General features: G+C 50.5%; 1 protein-coding gene across 3 annotated transcripts in view; it reads right to left on the bottom strand.

The window, feature by feature from the left end:
* The window catches only part of LOC125446853 (SH2 domain-containing adapter protein F-like), a 209,065-nt gene that overhangs the window by 22,766 nt on the left and 159,491 nt on the right, over positions 1-26,808 (bottom strand). For all 3 annotated transcript variants that reach the window (XM_048520776.2, XM_048520775.2, XM_048520777.2), the window contains one exon: positions 26,426-26,545. In XM_048520776.2, the coding sequence (XP_048376733.1) occupies positions 26,426-26,545 (120 nt within the window). The remainder of the gene's footprint in view (positions 1-26,425; positions 26,546-26,808) is intronic.

Genomic DNA, 26,808 nt, shown 5'->3' with positions numbered 1-26,808 from the left:
TTCACACATGCAGACACATACACACATACAGACAGAGACACATAGAGACAGATACACAAACATACATACACATACATACAGAGACACAGACACACACAAACATATGGACATATACAGATGCACACGTTTACAGACAGAAATGAAGACACAGACACACACTCGTACAAACAGATACAGACACACAGGCAGATAGAAAACACAGAGACACATACGTGCAAAATCTCTCTCTCTCACAGGCAGGCATGCACAGACAGACATAGACACACTCGTATATGCAGATAAGCGGACACATCTACTTGTGTGAAGCCAGACACAACCACAACTAGGCAGACAGACATACATAGATACACACTCATACATACAGATAGGCACATCCTTGCCTCCATAACTCACACACAGCCACACAGACATACAAACACACAGAGATAAGCACACAAGCAGATATACATAGCACAAAACAATTGCCACACACAGACAGACACACACATACACTCATTGACAAATATCACTCCCTAATCACCCCCAGACTCTCTCTCTATCATACACACACACACACACACACACACACACACACACACACACACACACACACACACACACACACAGAGTGAGAGAGGTGTGACTGAAGGATTTTGGTGAGTTGACTGATCTCAGCCAAGCACATTGTAACACTGACTCTCCTTAACACTGAGGTAGGAAATAGGAACCTGATTCTACACATGCCCCCCCACCAACAGTGAAAACTATGGTAGTGTTCACTTTGGTAAGAGGAACAGATGTGTAGAGTCTTTCTCAAAAAGTGACAGGTTGGGAAGTGTAGGTGTACAAGGGGACCTAGGTTTCCTTGTCTATGAGTCACTGAGTGGCTAACAAGTGCATATTAGGAAGCTAATGGAATGTTAGTCTTTATTGCAAAAGGATTTAAGCGTAGGAGCTTGGTTAGGCCACACCTGGAGAACTGTGTGCAGTTTTAGTTTCCTTAGCTCAGGAAAGATATTAGTGCCACAGGAGGAGTGTGACAGGGGTTCACTAGACTTGTTTAGGGATGGCAGGTTTGAAGAGAATTTGGTGGAGTGCTTAAAATCAATGGTGGGGGTGGGAACTGTGTGAAAGAAGAGGCTGGAACCAGAGGAGGAGAAAGATTGTAGAAGGTCGCAGAGATAAGGAGAGGCAGACCAGAGGTGAGGTGGACGGGTGGTGCAGGAAGAGTTTTTGAAATAGTCAGAGAGTTTACAGCATCGAATGAGGCCCTTCAACCCATCATACCTGCACTGACCAAAAAGTGCCTACCTACTCCAATCCTATCTCCCAGCACTTGGTCCATTATCGCATGCATTATTTTTGCATCAAATGACCGTCTAAATACTTCTTAAACGTTCTCGAACAACTTTTTGGGCAGTGAGTTCCACATTCCCGTGACCCTTTGAGTGGAAAAAAACTCTAAATCCCTCTCTTTGCCTTAGGTTTATGGCCTTTGGCTATTGATTGCGCTGCCAAGGAACAAATGTTTATTCCCATTGGTGCCCCTCATAATTTTGAAAGTATCAGTCAAGATGATCCCCTCCCCCCACCAGCCAAACCAGTCTGTCTTCAGAGCTGAAGACCATGAGTTTCACAAGAACATAAGAACTAGGAGCAGGAACAGGCTATCTGGCCCCTTGAGCCTGCCCCACCATTTAATAAGATCATGGCTGATCTTTTAGACTCAGGTCCACCTACCCACCCACTCACCATAACCCTTAATTTCTTTACTGTTCAAACATTTCCAGCTGGAGATTGGCGAGAAACCAAACCCTGCACAGACACAGATTCAGAGGGTACACAGTCACCAGGAGAGGATGGTCGGAGACTTGGAAAAGCAGCTGAACCTCCCAGGAAGCAGGCCACAGGTGCTGTTCAGAAACAGCCTGCTCAGACTGTGTGTGTTTTTTGTGTGCAAATGCACAAACGGAGTAAGAAGCTGCTGGAACTTTAATTAGACTTTAATCAAGGGGGATGGAGCTTCCCTGTGATGATTTGCTGTAAGACGTCCTGAGGCAGTGTATCCATTTTACATGAGCTTTTAAGCCGAATAATTTACAAGATGCAACTGATGCTATTATCCTGTAAAGCATGAGGTGGGCTGGATATGGCACACAGGACCCAGAAGCTGAGCGGGGGAGTGGTGTTTGGTGGGGTGTGGGTACAGGCAGTGGGGCAGGTTAAACCTGGGAGCAAAAGAAAACAGGGTGCCCCCCCTTTCAGGAGATAACACCGAGTGTAACTACTCTATCCCCTCAATGGAACCCCCAGCAGAGGAACACAGCTGGCATTTTCATTATTAGGAAGTGACCCACAGTGTGACCCAAAGCAGATACTCATCGATTTCTCCCTCAAAGTTGCCACCCAAGTCAATAAGGTTGTTAAGAAAGCATATGGTGTTTTGTCTTTCACTAACAGGGGGATTGAGTTTAAGAGCCGTGAGGTTATGCTGCAGCTCTACAAAACCCTGGTGAGACCGCACTTGGAATATTGTGTCCAGTTCTGGTCGCCCTATTATAGGAAAGATGTGGAGGCTTTGGAGAGGGTGCAAAGGAGGTTTACCAGGATGCTGCCTGGACTGGAGGGCTTGTCTTACGAGGAGCTGTTGACTGAGCTCGGACTTTTCTCTCTGGAGAGAAGGAGGAAGAGAGGTGACCTGATCAAGGTGTACAAGGTAATGAGAGGCATGGAGAGAGTCGATAGCCAGAGACTTTTCCCCAGGGCAGGATTGACTGCCACGAGGGGTCATAGTTTTAAGGTGTTAGGAGGAAGGTATAGAGGAGACGTCAGAGGGAGGTTCTTCACCCAGAGAGTTGTGAGCGCATGGAATAGTTTACCAGTGGTAGTCGTGGAAGCAGAGTCATTAGTGACATTTAAGCGACTGCTGAAGATGCACTTGGACAGCAGTGAATTGAGGGGAATGTAGGTTAGGTTATTTTATTTTTGGATTAGGATTATTCCACGGCACAACATCGTGGGCCGAAGGGCCTGTACTGTGCTGTACTTTTCTATGTTCTATGTTATAAAACGTACAGAAGAAGGGGATCTTCTATGTTCAAACCTGACCTCTGAACTCAGCTCAGCTCTGAACCACTGTCTGAGCAGAAATAACAAGCGAATTCTCTCTAAACCTTCCTTTCTCTCTCTCTCGCTCCTCCTTTCAAACCCACTGCATTTATTTTTCCCCAACTCAGAGCTCACTGTCAGGTTTGGGACTGATAGCATATCTTGAGGAAATTTGGTGATGACGCTGGTGCTAGACAAATGCAAGCTGCAGTTGTTGCAGCCAGTTGAGCTCCCCACCCCTGGTGAGCAGCTCCTCCTGCTGGGAGCTGTTAGAATGGACAATTCGGTCATGCTTGCATTTTTAAAAAGAGACTCTACAAAATAAAAGCCATGATTCAGCTCGAGCTTTACAATATTCATTATCTTAGTCTGTAAACTACTGAAATATTAACAGTCATTCATCATAAACAGGCATTTTAATAAAGGACATCATTTTAGCATCAACATTTATCAGTTCTGGGTCCTCCATTCTAACTGTATCTCGTTTGCCTTTAAGTGCTGAGGTGTGCAGACAGTACAGAAAGTCCCCTACACTTGCCCTTTCCTCAAACCTATCAGTCCAGGCTGCCAACAGGAGCTGATGCTGGGAGAATGGCAGTGGTTAGCGCTGCTGCCTCACAGTGCCAGGGACCCGGGCTCGATTCCACCCTCGGCTGACTGTCTGTGTGGAGTTTGCACATTCTCCCCGTGTCTGCGTGGGTTTCCTCCCACAGCCCAAAGACGTGCAGGTTAAGAGGACTGGCCATGCTAAACTGTGCATAGTGCTCTGCCCAAGAGCAGAATAGCCTCGTCCTCTCGTCCCCCTTGAACTGTTAGCAAAATGGGCCCCCTCTCCCACCCAGGAGTTGGTTACAGAAGCTCTCTCATGGGGAGAACTTTCAGCATGGTTACAGTGTAGCTCAGGAGCAGAATCCATTGACTCTGATAAATAGTCACTGTGCTCAAAACATTAACTCGCTTTCTTCCCAGACAAGCTGAATTTCTGTTTTTGATTCAGAATCTTCTCACTGTTCTACACTCCCTGTTTAAAAGATCTATCGTCTGAAGCAATTACATACTTAGACACACACAGACACGGACATGCTGACAGACACACACAAACATACAGATACAGACATACTCAGAGACACACACACACATACAGATACACACGCATTCACAGAAACGCACACACATTGACATAAAGCGCGGAGGGGAACAGGGACGAGGGACACCTCTGTGTATCAGTCAACCCCTCTTCAGTTGCAAATTTTCCAGCGTTCCCACAACTTGGAAAAGCGATCTCTGCGTAATAGATAACAGGTAGTTTCTAGAGAATGTGGGGCGGCGTGCAGCGATTCCTACCCCTTTGTAGGAAGGACGAACAGAGAGTGAGAATGGTTCCAGGGATGAGGAAGGGCTAGAGCAGTTCTCCTGGGAGAAGGTTGAGAGGAGATGTGATCGGGATGCTTAAAATCAATGATGGAGTTGGAGGAGACCGAGGCTATTCCAAATGGGGGAGGAATGAAGGGTCTAGGCCCGAAATGTCAGCTTTTGTGCTCCTGAGATGTGGCTTGGCCTGCTGTGTTCATCCAGCTTCACATTTTGTTATCAGGAATTGGGAACCACTTGATTTAAACTAACGACAACACAAAGGAAAACCTCTTTAGGCAGCGAGCAGTGAGAGGGTTGGAATGTGCCCCCTGAGGGTGTGCTGGAGGCAGGACCAGTCCCAGGTGCTCAAAAGGGAATTGGATCACTCTGGGAAAGAGAAGAGATTTGCAGGGCTAGTAAGAACTGCATCAGAGATAATGGGAACTGCAGATGCTGGAGAATCCAAGACAACAAAGTGTGGAGCTGGATGAACACAGCAGGCCCAGCAGCATCTCAGGAGCACAAAAGCTGACGTTTCGGGCCTAGACCCTCATTAGAGAGGGGGATGGGGTGAGGGTTCTGAAATAAATAGGGAGAGAGGGGGAGGCGGACCGAAGATGGAGAGAAAAGAAGATAGTTGGAGAGGAGAGTATAGGTGGGGAGGTAGGGAGGGGATAGGTCAGTCCAGGGAAGATGGACAGGTCAAGGAGGCGGGATGAGGTGGTAAGTAGGAAATGGAGGTGCAGCTTGGGGTGGGAGGAAGGGATGGGTGAGAGGAAGAACAGGTTAGGGAGGCAGAGACAGGCTGGGCTGGTTTTGGGATGCAGTGGGGGGAAGGGATGAGCTGGGCTGGTTTTGGGATGCGGTGGGGGAAGGGGAGATTTTGAAGCTGGTGAAGTCCACATTGATACCATTGGGCTGCAGGGTTCCCAAGTGGAATATGAGTTGCTGTTCCTGCAACCTTCGGGTGGCATCATTGTGGCACTGCAGGAGGCCCATGATGGACATGTCATCTAAAGAATGGGAGGGGGAGTTGAAATGGTTCACGACTGGGAGGTGCAGTTGTTTATTGCAAACCAAGCGGAGGTGTTCTGCAAAGTGGTCCCCAAGCCTCCGCTTGGTTTCCTCAATGTAGAGACCTACAATGTAGAGACCTTCCACACCTACACAGGCCCCAAACCCCACCTCTTCCTCCATTACATTGATGACTGTATCGGTGCTGCCTCTTGCTCCTCAGAGGAGCTCGAACAGTTCATCTACTTCACCAACACCTTCCACCCCAATCTCAAGTTCAACTGGGCCATCTCCAACACATCCCTTACCTTCCAGGACCTCTCAGTCTCCATCTCAGGCAACCAGCTTGTAACTGATGTCCATTTCAAGCCCACCGACTCCCACAGCTACCTAGAATACACCTCCTCCCACCCACCCTCCTGCAAAAATTCCAACCCCTATTCCCAAGGCCTCCGCTGCATCTGCTCCCAAAAAGAGGCATTCCACTCCCGCACATCCCAGATGTCCAAGTTCTTCAAGGACCGCAACTTTCCCCCCACAGTGCTCGAGAACGCCCTTGACTTCGTCTCCCGCATTTCCCACAACACATCTTTCACACCCTGCCCCCACCACAACCGCCCAAAGAGGATCCCCCTCATTCTCACACACCACCCCACCAACCTCCGGATACAACGCATCATCCTCCGACACTTCTGCCATCTACAATCTGACCCCACCACCCAAGACATTTTTCCATCCCCACCCTTGTCTGTTTTCCGGAGAGACCACTCTCTCTGTGACTCCCTTGTTCGCTCCACACTGCGGAGGCTTGGGGACCGCTTTGCAGAAAACCTCCACTCCAGCCCAGCCTGTCTCCACCTCCCTAACCTGTTCTTCCTCTCACCCATCCCTTCCGCCCACCCCAAGCTGCACCTCCATTTCCTACCTACTAACCTCATCCCACCTCCTTGACCAGTCCGTCTTCCCTGGACTGACCTATCCCCTCCCTACCTCCCCACCTACACTCTCCTCTCCACCTATCTTCTTTTCTCTCCATCTTCGGTCCGCCTCCCCCTCTCTCCCTATTTATTCCAGAACCCCCTCCCCATCCCCCTCTCTGATGAAGGGTCTAGGCCTGAAACGTCAGCTTTTGTGCTCCTGAGATGCTGCTTGGCCTGCTGTGTTCATCCAGCTTCACACTTTATTATCATAGTAAGAACTGCAGATGCTGGAGTCAGAGATAACCAGTGTGGAGGAACACAGCAGGCCAGGGAGAATCAGAGGAGCAGGAAAGAAATGGGGGAGGGGAAGGGAGCTCAGGAATAAATAGAGAGGGGGGAGTCAGTGATAGAAGATGGATAGAGGAGCAGATAGGTGGGAGAGGAGGCGGATAGGTCAAAGAGGCAGGAATGGAGTCAGTAAAAGTGAGTGTAGGCAGGGAGGTGGGATAGGGGTTTGGTCAGTGAGAAGGGAGGGGCGGGAGGTGGGAGGGAGGGCGAACAGGTCAAGGAGGCAGGGATGAGGCTAGTAGGTGGGAAGTGGAGGTGGGGTTGGTCAGTGAGGTGGGAGGAGCGGATAGGTGGGAGAGAACACGGACAGGAGAGGGTGGTGCTGGTCTTGGGATGAGGCCAGGGGGTGGGGAAATTTTGAAGCTAATAAAGTCCACATTGAGACCATTGGGTTGTCAGCTCCTGGGGCGGAATATGAGGTGCTGTTCCTCCAGTTTCTGGGTGGAGGATTTGCAGGGCAGTGGGCAGAGGGAGGATCTGAGTTACTCTTACACAGCTAGCACAGGAAAGACAGGCCAAATGGCCTCCCTCTGTCATGGTGCCATTCTTGGCAGTTCTACAACGTCAGACCCTCACTCATTGTTTCGACGGGACCCCAAACCAGGTAAACCCAGCCCCCGCTGTCTCCCTGACAAAGCCGATACAATTGAATGATGTTAAAATCAAGATTGGATCAGTGAGCTGCTGCTGTGAAATTTAGCCCTGCTGGCATTTTGACCTTACCCCCAGCTCGGGGCATGGACACTTGATGTGGGCTATTCAGATGGGGAGGAATTAGCATGTGGGACAGCGAGGTCAGGAAGAGTCAGTACTGTGTCGGGATACAATTTCAATCCGTGTATTTGCGTACAGCCAATAACCATCGGTGCCTCAGCAAAGGATTGCTCTCCCAAAGCATTAGTGTTGCTTAAACAGCATTTTGAAGAGAGCTCATCACAGGCAGTAAACAGAACTAATCTCCCTTGAGCGCTTGGCAGCATTCCAGAGTTTGGAAAAGGCTAAGGCAAAGTCTCACAATTGGTACCAGCCAATGGCTCAGTTGGTCTCAGCAACAAAGCCGGAAGGTCACACGTTCAGATTCCACTCCATTCAAATCAACACAAACCGAAACTGACGTTCCCACTGTTGTTCTGAGGGAGAGCCGCACAAGTCAGTGCTGAGGGAGCACCGCACTGTCGGAGGGTCAGTGCTGAGGGAGTGGGCACTGTCGGAGGGTCAGTGCTGAGGGAGCACCGCACTGTCGGAGGGTCAGTGCTGAGGGAGCACCGCACTGTCAGGGGTCAGTGCTGAGGAAGTGGGCACTGTCAGAGGGTCAGTGCTGAGGGAGTGGGCACTGTCAGATGGTCAGTGCTGAGGGAGTGCCGCACTGTCGGAGGGTCAGCGCTGAGGGAGTGGGCACACTGTCAGAGGGTCAGTGCTGAGGGAGAACCACACTGTTGGAGGGTCAGTGCTGAGGGAGTGGGCACTGTCAGAGGGTCAGTGCTGAGTGAGTGGGCACTGTCAGAGGGTCAGCACTGAGGGAGTGGGCACACTGTCGGAGGGTCAGTGCTGAGGGAGTGCCGCACTGTTGGAGGGTCAGTGCTGAGGGAGTGGGCACTGTCAGAGGGTCAGTGCTGAGTGAGTGGGCACTGTCAGAGGGTCAGCGCTGAGGGAGTGGGCACTGTTGGAGGGTCAATGCTGAGGGAGTGCCGCACTGTCGGAGGGTCAGCGCTGAGGGAGCGCCGCACTGTCAGAGGGTCAGTACTAAGGGAGTGGGCACTGTCAGAGGGTCAGTGCTGAGTGAGTGGGCACTGTCGGAGGGTCAATGCTGAGGGAGTGCCGCACTGTCGGAGGGTCAGCGCTGAGGGAGCGCCGCACTGTCAGAGGGTCAGTACTGAGGGAGTGGGCACTGTCAGTGGGTCAGTGCTGAGGGAGTGCCACACTGTCGGAGGGTCAGTGCTGAGGGAGCACCTCACTGTCGGAGGGTCAGTGCTGAGGGAGCGCCGCACTGTCGGAGGGTCAGTGCTGAGGGAGTGCCACACTGTCAGAGGGTCAGTGCTGAGGGAGCACCTCACTGTCGGAGGGTCAGTGCTGACGGAGCACCGCACTGTCGAAGGGTCAGTCCAGAGGGAGTGCCGCACTGTTAGAGAATCAGTATTGTGGGGGTGGGCACTATGAGATGGTCAGTACTGTGGGGCTGGGCACTATCGGAGGTTCAGTGCTGAGGATATGTTGGCAACATTGGGGCACAGTGTCCGGATAAAGAGCCAATCATTTGGGACTGAGGTGACCAGAGATTTCTTCACTCAAATATTGTGACTATTTGGAATTCTCTGCTCACGGTCATGTATGGCGATAATGGGAAAGCTAGGACGGACAGATTATGGATCTCTTGGGATGTTGAGGCTTATGGGAAACAGGTGGGAAGGTGGTGCTGAAGCTCAAGATAGACCAGGATTGTATTGAATGGCAGAGCTTGCTTGATGGGGCAAATGGCCTACCACTGCCCCTATTTATTACATTCCGTGGAGACTAGAGCTGAGATCGAGCCTGCGGAAGGAACGGCTGCAAAAACAATTACATAATTCTTTGAAATTTAAGTCACGTATGTGTAACAGAATGGTGAGGAAGCCTAATCATTATTGCTCAGATCTTGGACCGTCGGAATTGGTACATTATGTTGTGGTTATACAGGATATTGATGGGGCCTCTTCTGGAATATTGTGCCCAGTTCTTGCCACCCTGTTACAGAAAGGATATTACTAAGGTGGAGGGGGTTCAGAAGAGATTTACCAGGATGTTGCCAGGAATGGACGGTTTAAGTTGTAAAGATAGGCTGGATAGGCTGGGACTTTTTTTCCTGGACCATTGGAGGTTGAGGGGTGATCTTATAGAGGTTTATAAATTAATGAAGGATAGGGTGAAGGGCGGGTGTCTTTTCCCTAGGGTAGGGGATTTCAAGACTGGGAGGCATATTTTTAAGGTGTAAGGAGACAGATTTAAATTAGTAATGAGGGGCAATTTTTTTTACACACAGGGTGGTTCATGTGTGGAATGAACTTCCCGAGGAAGTGGTGGATGCAGGAACAGTTACAACATTTAAAACACCTTTGGATAAGTATGTGAATGGGAAAGGTTTGAAGGGATATGGGCCAAGCTCAGGCAGGTGGGACTAGTTTAGTTTGGGATTATGTTCTGCATGGACTGATTGAACTGAAGGGCCTGTTTCCCTGCTGTATGATTCCACGTGGCCCAACTGAAGATCTCAGGGAGAACCCAATGTGCAACATGACCCTGAAAATTGTGTGATCCAACAACAGTTCATTGGCATCTTGGGAATTTTGTGCCCATCATTATGGAGAAATGTAACCCAGCCATGGGAATGACTTCTCGGTTTTTCTGCAAGCCACGCTATCAGCTGGGCCTTTGTCACTGTTCCTTCATGGCCAGTCGTACCTAACTTTGCAGGAGAAACCTCCAGGAAATGAAGCAAAATAGGGATGGGAAGTATATGCCAGGCCTAGCAATGATGCTCAAACACCAAAGAACAAATATTAGATAAGATTGGATAGTAAAAATAGCATTTGTTCCACACTGTGATATACTATGGGGTTGTCCGGAAAATAGTAAATCCAGCCTGATTACACAAGCAGTCGATTTCAGACCCGTCCTCTATTGATCTCCTGGATGCAGAATCAATCCCCTCCGAACTTGCTAAATAGGTCGATATTGCATGCCAGAAGCTGACTGCTTCCATTTGAAGCTTTATCTCTCAATCAATGCATTGCTTTGAAGCTGTTGTGACTGTAACCAAGGCTGATCCAGAAAGAGCAATTTCAGGGAAAATGTGGATATCTACACGGAAAGGAATATGTTGGCAGTCAGATGGTGGGCAATGTGAGGTTGCTGTAGAGAAGTGCAAACACTGGTGTAGAACTCTTGGGCTGAATGGCCTGTTTCCAAGCTAAAACAGGGAGACTCACACTTAACAGCACTCGCTGTCTCAACATGTTGCATACTTTTCGAATATGCTCATTGTTTAAAGGGCAGCAAGATCCCACAGCCAGCAGCGTCTCAGTGCAATCAGTTTGCCGGTGTTTAGCAGCTGGGTGAGCAATAGCTATCGGCCCAGGATAGCAGGGATGGTACTGTACGATCACATCGATCCAGCCGACAAAGTTGACGGGGCCTCAGTTTCATGCAGCACAGTAAAAGCAGTGTCACCAGCAGCTCCACCAGCACAAACAGCAGCACCACCACCAGCAGCACCAGCGGCATCACCACCAGCAGCTCCAACACCAGCACAAACAGCAGCTCCACCACCAGCAGCTCCACCAGAAGCACCACCAGCAGCTCCTCCAGCAGCAACTCCACCTGCTCTTCCACCACCAGCAGCACAAACAGCAGCTCCACCTGCTCCTGCAGCAGCACCTCCAGCAGCAGCACCACCAGCAGCTCCAGCAGCAGTAGCTCCACCAGAAGCACCACCAGCAGCTCCTCCAGCAGCAACTCCACCTGCTCTTCCACCACCAGCAGCACAAACGGCAGCTCCACCTGCTCCTGCAGCAGTACCAGCAGCTCCAGCAGCAGCACCACCAGCTCCAGCAGCAGCACCATCACCAGCTCCAGCAGCAGCAGCTCCTCCTCAGTGCCCCACTAGAACCCTGTGACCCAGGGGCCCTGTGCAATGGCTGACACTTTGCTGAATTGTACATTCAAACAGTAAATGTGTGAAATAGGAAAGGGGTTGTTGTCAAGTTTGTAGCTCTTGACTGACTACTGAGTTTTCTGGGGTCTCCCTGGGATGGTTATTAAAGTGATCCACCGATTTGCACACTTTTGAATGTTGTCTCCTTTCTGTGCATGCATAGCCCATGAGATTAGAAAGGCCAGTAACTGGTTTCCAGAGATACAGGGCTCAGAGCTAACAGCTGTTCCTCGGTCCAAATCCTGGGATAGTAAAAATCATTGATAGCCAATTCAATCGCAGTTAATTTGAAGGAGCGAGGAATCTCTTAAAAAGACAACTAAAAAGACTCTTAAAACGACTTCCATTGCCTTTTACATGAGATTCTGAAGGTTTTGCACTGATCATATCCTTACTATGAGTGGCAGATGTGGGCCAGTGGTAGAGTCCCTACCTCTGAGCCAGGAAAGCTGCATTCCAATCCCACCTGGTTGACAGTGCGGCACTCCCTTAGTACTGACCCTCCGACAGTGCCCACTCCCTCAGCACTGACCCTCCGACAGTGCCCACTCCCTCAGCACTGACCCTCTGACAATGCGGCACTCCCTCAGCACTGACCCTCTGACAGTGCCCACTCCCTCAGCACTGACCCTCCGACAGTGCCCGCTCCCTCTGCACTGACCCTCTGACAATGCGGCACTCCCTCAGCACTGACCCTCTGACAGTGCCCACTCCCTCAGCACTGACCCTCTGACAATGTGGCACTCCCTCAGCACTGACCCTCTGACAGTGCCCACTCCCTCAGCACTGACCCTCCGACAGTGCCCACTCCCTCAGCACTGACCCTCCGACAGTGCCCGCTCCCTCAGCACTGACCCTCTGACAGTGCCCACTCCCTCAGCACTGACCCTCTGACAGTGCCCACTCCCTCAGCACTGACACTCTGACAGTGCCCACTCCCTCAGCACTGACCCTCCGACAGTGCCCGCTCCCTCAGCACTGACCCTCTGACAGTGCCCACTCCCTCGGCACTGACCCTCCGACAGTGCGGCACTCCCTCAGCACTGACCCTCTGACAGTGCCCACTCCCTTGACACTGACCCACCGACAGTGCAGCACTCCCTCAGCACTGACCCTCCAACAGTGTGGCACTCCCTCGGCACTGGCCCTCCGACAATGTGGTGCTCCCTCAGCACTGACCCTCTGACAGTTCGCCACTCCCTCAGCACTGACCCTCCGACAGTGCCCACTCCCTCAGCACTGACCCTCCGACAGTGCCCGCTCCCTCAGCACTGACCCTCTGACAGTGCCCACTCCCTCAGCACTGACCCTCTGAAAGTGCCCACTCCCACGGCCCTCTGACAGTGCGGCACTCCCTCAGCACTGACCCTCCGACAGTGCGGCGCTCCCTCAGCACTGACCCTCTGACAGTGCGGCGCTCCCTCAGCACTGACCCTCTGACAGTGCCCACTCCCTTGACACTGACCCACTGACAGTGCAGCACTCCCTCAGCACTGACCCTCCAACAGTGTGGCACTCCCTCGGCACTGGCCCTCCGACAGTGCGGCACTCCCTCAGCACTGACCCTCCGACAGTGCGGCGCTCCCTCAGCACTGACCCTCCGACAGTGCCCATTTCCCCAGTACTGACTCTCTGACCGAGCCCGCTCCCCCAGCACTGACCCTCTGACAGTGTGGCACTATGTCACTGCTGCCTGTTGAAATGGTGTGGCGCTGTGGCATGACTGACCCTCCTGACAGTGCAGGGATCTCTGACTGGGAGACACTAACCGAGTCATGACATGAAAGAAACTGGAATATCCATATCATGTTTGGCAGAATGTATCAGTCCTTGTCAGTACAGAACTTAAGCATTGCTACTCTGAGACACAAATCAGAAGCTGTTTACTTTGTAATCACCAGGACTGATACATAAGAATGCCCGTTTAGAGAGCCAGCACTGATTTAAACAGCATGAGAAGAATGTGCTGAGTGGTTGGGCCACGGTCATAGTGTCTTCCATGAAACCATGTTGAAAAGATTTGACTTTAAGTCTCTTTCCAGCAACGTTTACAAAACAACCACTTTTACAGGAGGGTTGATGTTGACAACTGTTTGGCTGATTTTTGTTAAGGCAGACATGAAGTGGAGGACGTATACAGAGCGAAGTGGAGGGGGCAGCCGATGGGATTAATTCTGAATTATTCTGGCGAAGAGACAGCCCAGATATGATGAGCCAAACAGCCACCGTCCTGTCAACATGAGTGGAACACTGTATTATCTTCAAGGGCACTTGCTTATTGAAAACACAGCAGCTGGCTCTTTACCAAGGTTTCTCAATAAAATGTTTCCGTCGTTTGAGAGATGCAGTCGTCAAAGGGTTCTACACGCACCATGCAGAAATGTAGAAGTGGAGCGATGCCAAAGCTACAGTATGGCAGACATACTGTATATCAACCCCTGCACGTGCCGGCGTGAATGGTACTCAGACATTCAAGCCAACTGTCTCACTTTCAGAAAATGCTAACAAACAGCAAACCAACTTGAAGGAATGACAGAGGCAGACGATGCAGTTAGTAGAAACTAACAACAGTTTTGTTCAGACACAGTGGAGAGCCACAGGATCATCAGTTTGAGTCCCACCCCAGAGATTCACTACTTGATTCAGGTCAACTGAGGGAGCGCCGCACTGTCGGAGGGTCAGTGCCGAGGGAGTGCCACACTGTCAGAGGGTCAGTGCTGAGGGAGTGCCGCACTGTCAGAGGGTCAGTGCCGAGGGAGCGCCGCACTGTCGGAGGGTCAGTGCCGAGGGAGTGCCACACTGTCAGAGGGTCAGTGCTGAGGGAGTGCCACACTGTCAGAGGGTCAGTGCCGAGGGAGCGCCGCACTGTCGGAGGGTCAGTGCCGAGGGAGCGCCGCACTGTCGGAGGGTCAGTGCCGAGGGAGTGCCGCACTGTCAGAGGGTCAGTGCCGAGGGAGGGCTGCACTGTCGGAGGGTCAGTGCCGAGGGAGCGCCACACCAACAGAGGGTCAGTGCCGAGGGAGTGCTGCACTGTCGGAGGGTCAGTGCCGAGGGAATGCCACACTGTCGGAGGGTCAGTGTCGAGGGAGCGCCGCACTGTCAGAGGGTCAGTACTGAGGGAGCACCACACGGTCGGAGGGTCAGTGTTGAGGGAGCGCCACACCAACAGAGGGTCAGTGCTGAGGGAGCACCGCACTGTCGGAGGGTCAGTGCCGAGGGAGCGCCACACTGTCGGAGGGTCAGTGCCAAGGGAGCGCCACACTGTCGGAGGGTCAGTGTCGAGGGAGCGCCGCACTGTCGGAGGTTCAGTGCCGAGGGAGCACCGCACTGTTGGAGGGTCAGCGCTGAGGGAGCGCCGCACTGTTAGAGGGTCAGTGCCGAGGGAGCGCTGGCTTTTGGATAAGGAATTAAATTAATGCTTTGTCTGAGCAAGGTCAATGATTGCATAAACTACTTGAAGGTGGAGGAGGCGGGTTCTGCCCGGTGTTACAATAAAGATTTATCCATCAATCTTCATGAAAAAACAGTGTTTGCTGCACTCCATTGGCTCCATATTTTGCCATTAAAAGTTCGATATTTATAAGAGAGTTGAGGGGTAACTTTTTCACACAGAGGGTGGTGTGTGTATGGAATGACCTGGTAGAGGAAGTGGTGGAGGCTGGTACAATTACACCATTTAAAAGGCACCTGGATGGGTACATGAATAGGAAGGGTTTAGAGGGATATGGGCCAAATGCTGGCAAATGGGACTAGATTAATTTAGGATATTTGGTCAGAATGGATGAGTTAGACCAAAGAGTCTACTTCCATCCTCTACAAGCCTATGACTCTATGACATTTACAAGGTGTAAATTATCTTAGGATGTCCGAGACTGAAGGATGCTGTGCAAATCCACGTTCTATATTTGGAGCAGAAACCAACAGCATGGCCGACGCTGGAGCGATCTGTTATTCTCCAGGGCCTTGACTATACTTGCATAATTTGAAGAATTCCCATGTTGATCCTTTATTCATAAACAAGAACATTTCCATTAATCATCAGATTCCTCCTTCAAACCCATTCTGCCTTGACAGCTCAGTCCATCAGCACACTGACATAACGAGGCATCGTGGCCTAGAAAAATCACAGGTTCCGTCAGCAGCTTGTGCTGATCGTGCGCTCGAGCTGGTGAACTGAATGTTCCAGGGGTATTACATTCATTTCTGCCATGGGATGAGGGCCATGGTGGCATTTGTTCCCCACCCCTAAGTCCTATGAAACTGAGAGGTTTGCCCAGGCATTTCAGAGAGTCACCCACATCGCTGTGGGTCTGGAGTCACATGTAGGCCAGGCTGGGTAGGCATGGCAGATTTTGTACCCTCAAGGACATGCGGGTACTTGCTCAGCAAACCCACTGTCAATGATGAGCTTTCCATTCCAGAAGTTGTATCTGTTGAATGTAAATTGCATCAGCTGCTAGTAGGACTTTTTTTCCCCAAAATTTGTTCACTGGGTGTGGGTGTCGCTGGCTAGTCCAGCGTTTATTGCCCATCCGTAAGTGCCATTGAGAAGATGGAGGCGATTCAGTCATTCATGAGAGTTGCAATGCCTCAGTTCTTTGTACTGTTTTTGCATTTTCTCCAACATTTCTATAGTCTGGAGACCAGAGTCGTGCTCTGCACTGACATTGCAGCCTGAGTGGGGTCCAACTAAATTCCACCTAAACTTTAACCAAGCTTCAGAAACCTCCTGTGAAGAATGAAGCAATTAAAAACCAGAAGAAGCTAAAACATTGATCAACTTTTGCTTCGTTCCCAAGATCCCTCACCTTTAGGACAATTAACTTCAGCTTTTGAGCTTTAATTTTCCAAGTTGCTGATAGAGCAGAATGAAAGGTAGCCTCACCTCTGGTTTCCATGGCCTGTAAAGAGTCAGACACAGGGGCATTTGGGAGCAAACAGGCTGAAGGATACACAGATGTGTCAGCCATCTTTGTCACTAGCTATATAATTGCCTCAGGAAGTGACACTTTAATTACTTGTGCAACCCTTTCAGTTACACTGACTGAGTGGCTATAATTGTATTTTAAATAAGTAATTTATATGCAAACTGTGTTTGAAGCAGGCAGCTGGTAGCAGACTAAAATCTGCATAAAATACCTCACCCACCACTAAATGGCTAATAGAAATGGGAGTGAGGGAGAGACAGACAGACACATGGAGGTGGGGGTGGGTGGGGAATGAGAGAGAGAGAGAGAGAGAGAGAGCGAAGGAGCATGAGAGAGGTGGAGGAGAGCGAGACAGAGAAAGGGTATTGGGATGGGGAGACAGAAGGAAGAAAAGAGAGGAAGAGAGAGAGAGAAAGAGAGGAACTGAAAGAGAGGGCAGACAGGCAGAGAGAGAGAGGGAACAAAGACAGCGGTGCAGAGAGAGAGCCGACAAACAGTGGGAGCATAGATAAATGGAGGACGGGAGAAAGAGGTATACAGAAAGAAATGGGGTGACAGAGAGAGAAAGGGACTGGAAAGATAGATAGAGATAGGGACAGAGAGGGAGGGAGATATAGACAGATTGGGTGCAGAAAGTGTAGAGAGAAAGAAAGAAAAAGAGAAATAGTGTGCAGGGAGATAGCTGGATAGAGAGACAGAGAGATAGGGTGCAGAGAGCGAGAAGAGAAACAGAGAGAGAAAGGACAGAGAGAGAAAGATGGGCTGTAGAGAGAGATGAGGTGCAGAGAGAGAGATGGGATGCAGAGAGAAGAGGGGGAATGGGGGGGGGAGAGAGTGACAGGGAAGGGAGTAAAAATGGATAGAGAGATGGGGACAGAGAGAGAGAGACAGAGGGAAGTGGGGGCTAGAGAGAGAAGAGGACAGAGAGATGGATAGAAAGAGATAGAGGGGCAGAGAGTGGGGTAAGTGGGGAAGCAGAGAGACAAATGCGGTGCAGAGAGAGAGAGACATCGAGCAAGAGGGAGAAAGAGTCAGAGGAAATGCTAATTTTCCCAGAGTCAACTCCGTGCAAAAATAAAAGCAATCCTTCAGTTTACAGATAACAACCTATTTAAATAAAAGCCAAAGTCCCTTTGGCATTGCTGTAAATTCTTGAAAGAAAAACCAAATGGAACCACACATCTTTTAATGCAGGGCACAAGGCGATGCAATTTACACATAAATTAATTTTCAAAAGCTGATACCTGTGTTATATGAAGCTTATTAATTTCAATTCGATTCCCTCAATGTGCCGGCAGATACTGAGAAGCTTCATTAAAGATGCATTAGAGATGTATTTAGGAAAAGACCATCAAATGTTGAAATAGCTCTGCCCTAAGAATCTGGCAGGTTATTTTCTATTTGCGTTTTACTCAATCACGTAGATCAGAGCCTTCACCAGCTCAGGGCATTTAGGACATTGATTGGTGTTGAACTGATCATTGCCTGGATTGTAAGGGGAGAAGGAGTTTTTGTGGAAAACTTTGTCGGGGGGAGGTGGGAAAGAGAGGAGATAGTCCTGATTACCAAGCAGATGATTCTATTGGAATAAACTGTCCAACACCCCTGGTCAGACAAGTTTACCACACAGAAGAAAGCCCTTTGGCCCATCGAGACTGTGCTAGTCAAAAACAAGCACCTAACTACTCTAATCCCATAAGCTGGAGCATCGCAAACACATAGATAAATAGTTCTTCAATGTGATGATGGTTTCCGCCTGTACTGCCTTGTCTGGGCAGAGATTGTCTCCCTGACTGTCCTTAGCTGAGGAGTGACTTCTTATAAAATGATGAGGGGCATGGATAGGGTGAATAGACAAGGTCTTTTTCCCATAGTAGGGGAATTCAAAACTAGAGGGGCATAGGTTTAATGCAAGAGGGGGAAGATTTAAAAATGTCCCGAGAGGTGACTTTTTCACGCAGAGGGTGGTACATGTGTGCAAGCAGCTGCCAGAGGAAGTTGTGGAGGCTGGTAGAATTACAACATTTAAAAGGCATCTGGACGGGTATCTGGATAAGAAGGGTTTAAGAGGGATATGGGGTGATTGCTGGCAAATGGGACAAGGTCAGCTTGGGATGAATTGGACCAAAGGGTCTGTTTTCTTGCTGTATGACTCAATGGCCAAAAGAGGCCACTTCACATCTTTTCTCAACTTTTGACAGATGGCCACAGCTGTGCACAGGAAGATCCACAAGTCACAAACAAGGTGAATTGTAGGATTTTAGCATTAGGACAACAACCAAATCACAGTGTGCGCACCTGCAGTGTAACACTGTCCAGAATTACACTTTGGAAAGAGTTCTGAGGTGCGGCTGGTGCTTGGCTAGGGTTCGGCCGTTGTCTGTCTGACTGCTAGAACAGGCTCAAGAGGCTGAATGGCCTGAACGACAACAGCCACTAGCATTGTGAAACATCACAAGGCACCTCACAGCAGCATGGTCAAACAAAACTCAACATTGAATCACATAAGGAGACCTGGAACTGGTGAGGTCAGTGTTAAGGAGGTGAGAGAGGGTCACAGAAGTTTAAGGAGGAATAAGAGGAACAGAGGCTACCAGCCCTTTATGAGAACTGTCACTAGCTCCATAGAGTGAATGCAATCCAAAGACAAAAACAAATTCCTCCAGGAAGAGGGGCCAGAGGGGATTGCGGTGATAGTGAGGGACAGGTCTTCTGCTGTAGAGACACACAGCACTGGAACAGACTAACCTGTCCATGCTGACCAGATATCCTACATTAGTCTAATCCCATTTGCCGGTATTTGGACCATATCCCTCTCACCTCTTCCTACTCATGTACCCATCCAGATGCCTTTGAAATGTTGGAATTGAACCAGCCTCCACCACATCCTCAGGCAGCTCATTCCATACTCACACCACTCCTTCTGTGAAAATGTTACTCTTTAAGTCCTTTTTAAATCTTTCTCAACTCACCTTAAACCTGTCTTATTAATTCTGTCAAGGATGGTGAGATTGCTACATTTCTGGCAATTGTGCTTTGGGAGTATGAAGCTGGGACATTTCGGGGAGGTCCCTTCACCAGCCTCTCCTCCCATGTAGCCACCTCCTCCTCCCTCCATCTAGACCCTCCCCACTCTCTGCCTCCAGCACATTTTACCTCCTAACTTCCTTCTCACTAGTTTAAGCTGCTGCCTCCTGGTAATGGGAGAAAGTAAGAGGAGCTAGGAGCGAGGATTGAAAAAATTTCAACGTAGTTAACCCACCCAATCTGAGAGGTGACTGGCCGTCTCCCAGGGATAGGATGGGATGGATGACGAGGAATTCTGAGATGATATGGCTGTATTCATCTTGCAGTTCTCTGTGATAAAGTTCGTGGGCACAACAGATAGGAATACTTTAAATGTGCAGTTGAACTGATCAATAATGTATGAGTAGAACTGAAAATCACGTTCTTTATTCTTGTCAATGTTTATAACCAACACCTATTTGTACAGTGAAAACTGTCCACCAATTTTGAACGTTAATAGAGGAAAGGTCCCTTAATAATTCATTTCTTTAAGTACAGAGGCTTTCACAAAGCCACCGTTGCTCACACTAGTTAATAGGAGAAGCGCCCCATTCCCTCTCTGCTACTGGGAGCTTGCACTGCGCTCACCAGCTGCCAGACTGCACAACAACACTTCAGGAACCTGCTGGCCCACCGGCATATTTTGAATCTCAGAAACATTCTGTTCTTCTACATTGCACTGATGTGGCTGCATCAAGATCCTTGCTGGGTGAGTACATGCTGCCACTTTCTAGCGACCTCTCATCACATGCACCAGATTAGGGCATTGTCACATGTTGGATTAGCGTGACCTTCTGACCATTAGACATAGAAGCAGAAATTAGGCCATTTGGCCCACTGAGTCTGCTCTGCCATTCAATCATGGCTGATAGGTTCCTCAACCCCATTTTCCTGCTTTCTCCCCGTAACCCTTGATAATCAAGACCCTTTCTAACTCCGTCTTAAATGCACTCAATGAAGTGGCCTCCACAGCCTTCTGTGGCAGAGAATTCCACTGATTCACCACTCTCTGGCTGAAGGAGTTTCTCCTTATCTCTGTTCTAAAAGGTCTTCCCTTTTATCGAAGGCGATGCCCTCGGGTCCTAGACTCTCCTACCAATGGAAACATCTTCCCAACATCCACTCAGTCCAGACCATTCAGTATTCTGTAAGTTTCAGTTAGATCCCCCACTCATCCTTCTAAACTCCAATGAGTATAGTCCCAGAGTCCTCAAACATTCCAGTGCCCACTCCCTCAGCACTGACCCTCCAACAGTGCGTCACTCTCTCAGCACTGACCCTCCGACAGTGCGACACTCCCTTAGTACTGACCCTCCAACAGTGCGACACTCCCTCAGTACTGACCCTCCAACAGTGCGACACTCCCTCAGTACTGACCCTCCGACAGTGCCCACTCCCTCAGCACTGACCCTCTGACAGTGCGCGCTCCCTCAGCACTGACCCTGTGACAGTGCCCACTCCCTCAGCACTGACCCTGTGACAGTGTCCACTCCCTCAGCACTGATCCTCACACAATGCGGCTCTCCCTCAGCACTGGCCCTACGACAGTGCGGTGCTCCCTCAGCACTGACCCTCTGACAGTGCGCGCTCCCTCAGGACTGACCCCCCAACAGTGCCCACTCCCTCAGCACTGACCCTCCGACAGTGCGGCGCTCCCTCAGCACGGACCCTCTGACAGTGCAGCGCTCCCTCAGCACTGACCTCTGACAGTGCCCGCTTCCTCAGCACTGACCCTCCGACAGTGCGGCGCTCGCCTCAGCACTGACCCTCCGACAGAGCCCACTACCTCAGCACTGATCCTCCGACAGTGCGGCGCTCCCTCAGCACTGACCCTCCAACAGTGCGTGCTCACGCAGCGCTGACCGTCCGACAGTGCACACCTCCTCAGCGCTGACCCTCTGACAGTGCGGCACTCCCTCAGCACTGACCCTGTGACAGTGCCCACTCCCTCAGAACTGACCCTGTGACAGTGCCCACTCCCTCAGCACTGATCCTCACACAATGCAGCTCTCCCTCAGCACTGGCCCTACGACAGTGCGGTGCTCCCTCAGCACTGACCCTCCGACAGTGCCCACTCCCTCAGCACTGGCCCTCCGACAGTGCCCACTCCCTCAGCACTGATTCTCTGACAGTGTCACACTCCCTCAGTACTGACCCTGTGACAGTGCCCACTCCCTCTGCACTGACCCTCTGACAGTGCCCACTCCCTCAGCACTGACCCTCTGACTGTGCCCACTCCCTCAGCACTGACCCTCTGACTGTGCCCACTCCCTCAGCACTGACCCTGTGACAGTGCCCGCTCCCTCAGGACTGACCCTGTGACAGTGCCCGCTCCCTCAGGACTGATCCTGTGACAGTGCCCACTCCCTCAGCACTGACCCTGTGACAGTGCTCAATCCCTCAGCACTGACCCTCTGACAGTGCCCGCTCCCTCAGCACTGACCCTCTGACAGTGCCCGCTCCGTCAGCACTGATCCTCTGACAGTGCCCACTCCCTTAGCACTGACCCTGTGACAGTGCCCACTCCCTCAGGACTGCCCCTGTGACAGCGCCCACTCCCTCAGGACTGACCCTCTGACAGTGCCCGCTCCCTCAGCACTGACCCTCTGACAGTGCCCGCTCCCTCAGGACTGACCCTGTGACAGTGCCCACTCCCTCAGCACTGACCTTGTGACAGTGCCCACTCCCTCAGCACTGACCCTCTGACTGTGCCCACTCCCTCAACACTGACCCTGTGACAGTGCCCGCTCCCTCAGCACTGACCCTCTGACAGTGCCCACTCCCTCAGCACTGACCCTGTGACAGTGCCCGCTCCCTCAGCACTGACCCTCTGACAGTGCCCACTCCCTCAGCACTGACCCTGTGACAGTGCCCGCTCCCTCAGCACTGACCCTGTGACAGTGCCCGCTCCCTCAGGACTGACCCTGTGTCAGTGCCCACTCCCTCAGCACTGACCCTCTGACAGTGCCCACTCCCTCAGCACTGACCCTGTGACAGTGCGATGCTCCTTCTGTACAGAGGCAGTGCTGCACTGTTAAAGATGACGATGAGCTGCTGTCTGCCTCTGAGGTGGGTGTCAAAGATCCTGTGGGGCACGGGGTGTGGGAGAATGACCGTCTGGTTCTTCCTGTTGCCATGACAAATTACTATTCCTAAACCAATGTCACAAATTCAGAGGAACAGCTACAATTAACTGCTGCCTGTGGGGGTTTACTTGTGGTACACTGGATGCTGTGGCTTCTACATTAACGCAGTGACTCCACTTGGGAGTACTGCGGGACGTCCAGAGGTCATGAAAGATGCTATATAAATGCAAGTCTCTCTGTGTCAGTTCTTGTGAAGACTGAGTGGAAATGTGATCTGACAGAAAGTGGATTGCTGATGGATTGTCCCTGATGCCTCATGCATTATTACATGGACTCTTCAATAATAATCATCTCACTTACAGCAGAGACGGTTGGCAACTGAACAATCCCAAACTATCCAAAGGAAGATGTGGAGAGAAAAACGAATTGAGACCAATCAGATGGGTCTTCTGTTCAAGCCTCTGAGCCAGCTAGTCAAACAATGCCAAACTGCAACTTTGGGTCAGGAAAGTTACTTACGCAAGCAAATTGCCATCCTGTGCTCATCGTGAAGGATCGCATGGGGTGCAGTGGCCCTGGGAGTGGAGTTCCAATCAAGTGAGCGGCTCAAATGTGTTCAGCCTACCTCACATTTTGAGAGAACACTTTGCGTACTGTGGCGCTGACCTCAAAATGATCGAGAAAGTTCTCAACATTCCAACTCCTTCTCAGCCACACCGGCCACCCCAAACCCAACACATGGAAATAAAGCCTGACTTGATGATGGGATACTGGCCTCTGTGGTGCGATTTCAGCCCGCCTCCCCACCCAACCTCGCTCCTGACCTCTGTGTTTGTGCTCTGCCTGAACGGACACTGGAAACAGTTGCAGTAGAGGCTTTCGAAAGCGGAACTGGGTAAATATTTAATGGTGACCACAGTGCAACAGAAGGAAGAGCAGGAGGCTGCGGAAACCAATTGGATTTCAAAGGGTTGGCCTGGGCACAGTGGGCTGCAGGCTCTCCTTCTGTGTTTGAAGCCTGACCCAAGTAGTATAAATGGGGAACTGTGGCTGGCTCAGCCTGAGCTGTGCCTGACGTAGGCAGAATTCATGTAATCTAACATATAACAGGAGACCAGACCCAGGGAGCGGCTGCCCTGAAATTTTCACTCTAATTCTGCTGCAGCTGTTAAAGCAGCAACATATGAGGTGGTCAATGCTACTCATTTCTCCCCACTCCCCTTCTTTTCTTGTAGAACCCCTGCCTCAGGCCACATCCCACAGAAGCCAAATGGGACTCTGAGGCTGCCTCCTTCACATGCTGGGTAGAGGCAGTGCATGGTGATTAGCCATTCGACTGTGGAGTCATCACGCAGGAGCACTGAATGCTCTTCCTTCACCAAAAGGACAGGGGAAATCCCCACAATGAACGCTGCTGAGGGCCAGCTGTAAATCTCAAAAGTGAGATTGATAGATTTCTGCTGGTGGCGCCAATGTTTACAGAGACAGGGCAGGTGGATGGAATTCAGATACAGCCCAGCTAAGCAGATTCAGCTCTTGAACTGTCTGCCCAGATGTGTTACAGCACACCTCTGGAGCAGGTGGGACTTGAACCTGGGTCTCCTGCTCAGAGGCAGGAACACTATCACTACACTGCCAGAAAGTTCACTGCCAGCCAGACCCGCTTGGGCTGAATGGCTTCCAGCTGTCCCCAAGTTTTGCATTTGGGGACGTGGCAGGAGTAGACTGGGGAGAAATAGAATCAGTCCCTGGTAGATCTCACTGCCATCCCCCAACCCAACCCAAAGTCTTTACCTGAGATACTCAAGTCAATGTACACCCCTCCAGAGAGCGATATGATGCCTCTCACAGTCAAACAGCTGGTCACCACACACTATTTCAACCTGGTGTGTGATGAATCAGCACAGACCAGGGATAGATCTCGGTTCTATATCATTCTGGAATGTTCTACCGGTGAAGGGGTGTACGTCTTTCAGTCTGTCAAAAGTAGCCCTATTTGAGAACATCCTCCACGAAGTGTCATTTCTGTGCTGTCACACCCCCGGGAATATTTATCTCTCTGAAGAGCAAAATGGAAACACGCAGCAATGGCCTGAGCCCTATGTAATTACCCTTTGAAGAATGACATAGCAGGGGGATTATTCTTGATGTTAAGTGCATTGGGACAGGGTGGGGAAGTTACAGCAGAGTATGTGAGCTGTGTCTCTTTCTCTCTCTCTCTCTCCTCGAAATGTACCTCATGCCTGTGCTCAGTAAATACGCTTTCAATCTGCACCAAGCTCCTGTCACTTCCAATTAAGTTTGCTTCGCAACAAAAAGTTGAATATAGGCATCTAGGAGAGCTCATGTAACTCTCGGAGCAACACAGTGGCAAATTGTCAGCTCTTATACGCTGAGCTGTAATTGCAATGTGCTATCTCCTGGGAAAATGCCATCTGATCTGTCTCTGGTCCCTCGGGAAGCGCAGTCAATGGAATGCTGTCCCCATGCACTGATAGCATGAGAAGCTCTGGCCTTGCTTATTGAAACACTGAAGTGGATGAGCAATAACTGCACCAAATATTCATATTTTAACCTTTCATACCAGCCCATTTCCCAGGATGATTCAAAGAGGAACAAAGAATTATGGGCTTAAAGGGACCCATTTAAACAAGCCTGTGCCTCAGCAGTAGAATGATGCTTTATACAAAGGTACAGGGCCACAGTGATAATGTTACTTTAAAATAGTCCTGGGATCCAGAAAGGAGTTTCAATCCCATTACAGCAGATGGGACGAGTAAATTGAATTAATGAACAAATCTGGAATCAAATGCTTGCCTGATTCACACAATGACTGCATGGTTATAAAAATCCATCTGGTTCACTAAGGCCCATCCAAGGCATAAAATCTGCCATCCTTACCTACACAGTCTAGATCCACAGCGGTTGGCCCTGTGGTCCTACAGCACATAGACCGCAGTGGTTAAAGAAGGCAGTTCACCACCTTTCCCAGGGCAACTAGGGACAGGGCAATAAATGCGTACGCGTGTGCAGCAACACCCATGTCCCCGAAATAAAACAGTTAATAAAAGGGAAAATACTGCCAGGCATTGTCCCTCCCCGGTGTACTCCCAGTGTGGCCACGTTAATAACAAAGTGAATGACAGGAGTGGGAATGTGCCGAACAACTATATCGGGGAGAGTGGAAAATTGAAGCTTGGGCAACCTATAGGGGAGTGTTGAGAACTCAAAGAGAGGATGAGGATTGGGAGTGAGGGTAGGATTGGGAGTGAGGGTAGGATTGGGAGTGAGGACGGGATTGGAATGAGGATGGGATTGGGAGTGAGGATTGGGTTGGGAGTGAGGATTGGGTTGGGAGTGAGGATGGGGGTTGGGAGTAAGGATAGGGATTGTGAGTGAGGATGGGGGTTGGGAGTAAGGATAGGGGTTGGGAGTGAGGGTGGGGGTTGGGAGTGAGGATGGGGGTTGGGAGTAAGGATAGGGATTGGGAGTGAGGGTGGGGGTTGGGAGTGAGGATGGGGGTTGGGAGTAAGGATAGGGATTGGGAGTGAGGGTAGGGATTGGGAGTGAGGGTGGGGGTTGGGAGTGAGGATGGGGGTTGGGAGTGAGGGTAGGGATTGGGAGTGAGGATGGGATTGGGAATGAGGATGGGGGTTGGGAGTGAGGATGGGGGTTGGGAGTGAGGATGATTCCGGGCCAAGTGAACCGACTATAATGTAGAAGTTGCCATCACCTTTGGAAATGGCTCACCCCCCATGGCTGCCCACTCCATAACCCCAGCTGCTGAGCTCTCCTCTTGCTGATATCTGTGGGATTCTCTCATTGGTGTCTGACTGATTTACGTGTGTCCGTGTGATTGCACCGGAGATGCTGTGATGGGACATTGGGTCAGAAAGATCCCAAGCTGATGGAGCACACATGGGGTGTCACACTTACTTGAGTGAGAGGGAGTAATCGTTCTTAGTGGTCTCACTGTTCCGGACCAGGTAACTGGCTTCCTTGCACAAACGTAAGAGATTCTCCGCATCTGTCCGGCTGATTGCTCCATGATACCAGCTGCAGGGTGAATTTAAAAAGAGGGGAAGATGTGTTTGTTTCACTCGTATTCTGTCTCACTCACTACCACATACCACAGTCTCAGTGTGTTCAACATGAACATATGTTTCAGCAGGTCCCACTCCACTGGACGGCCACCTGCAACATGATATACACACATTCACATTGTGTTGCGCACAATAATACTCACACATACACACTCACTCTGCCTCTCTCACACATACACATACACACACACATACACACACACGCACAATAGTACT

This window comes from Stegostoma tigrinum, chromosome 36, assembly GCF_030684315.1.
Source record: "Stegostoma tigrinum isolate sSteTig4 chromosome 36, sSteTig4.hap1, whole genome shotgun sequence".
Lineage (NCBI taxonomy): Eukaryota > Metazoa > Chordata > Chondrichthyes > Orectolobiformes > Stegostomatidae > Stegostoma > Stegostoma tigrinum.
This window is presented reverse-complemented; position numbering and strand designations above follow the sequence as displayed.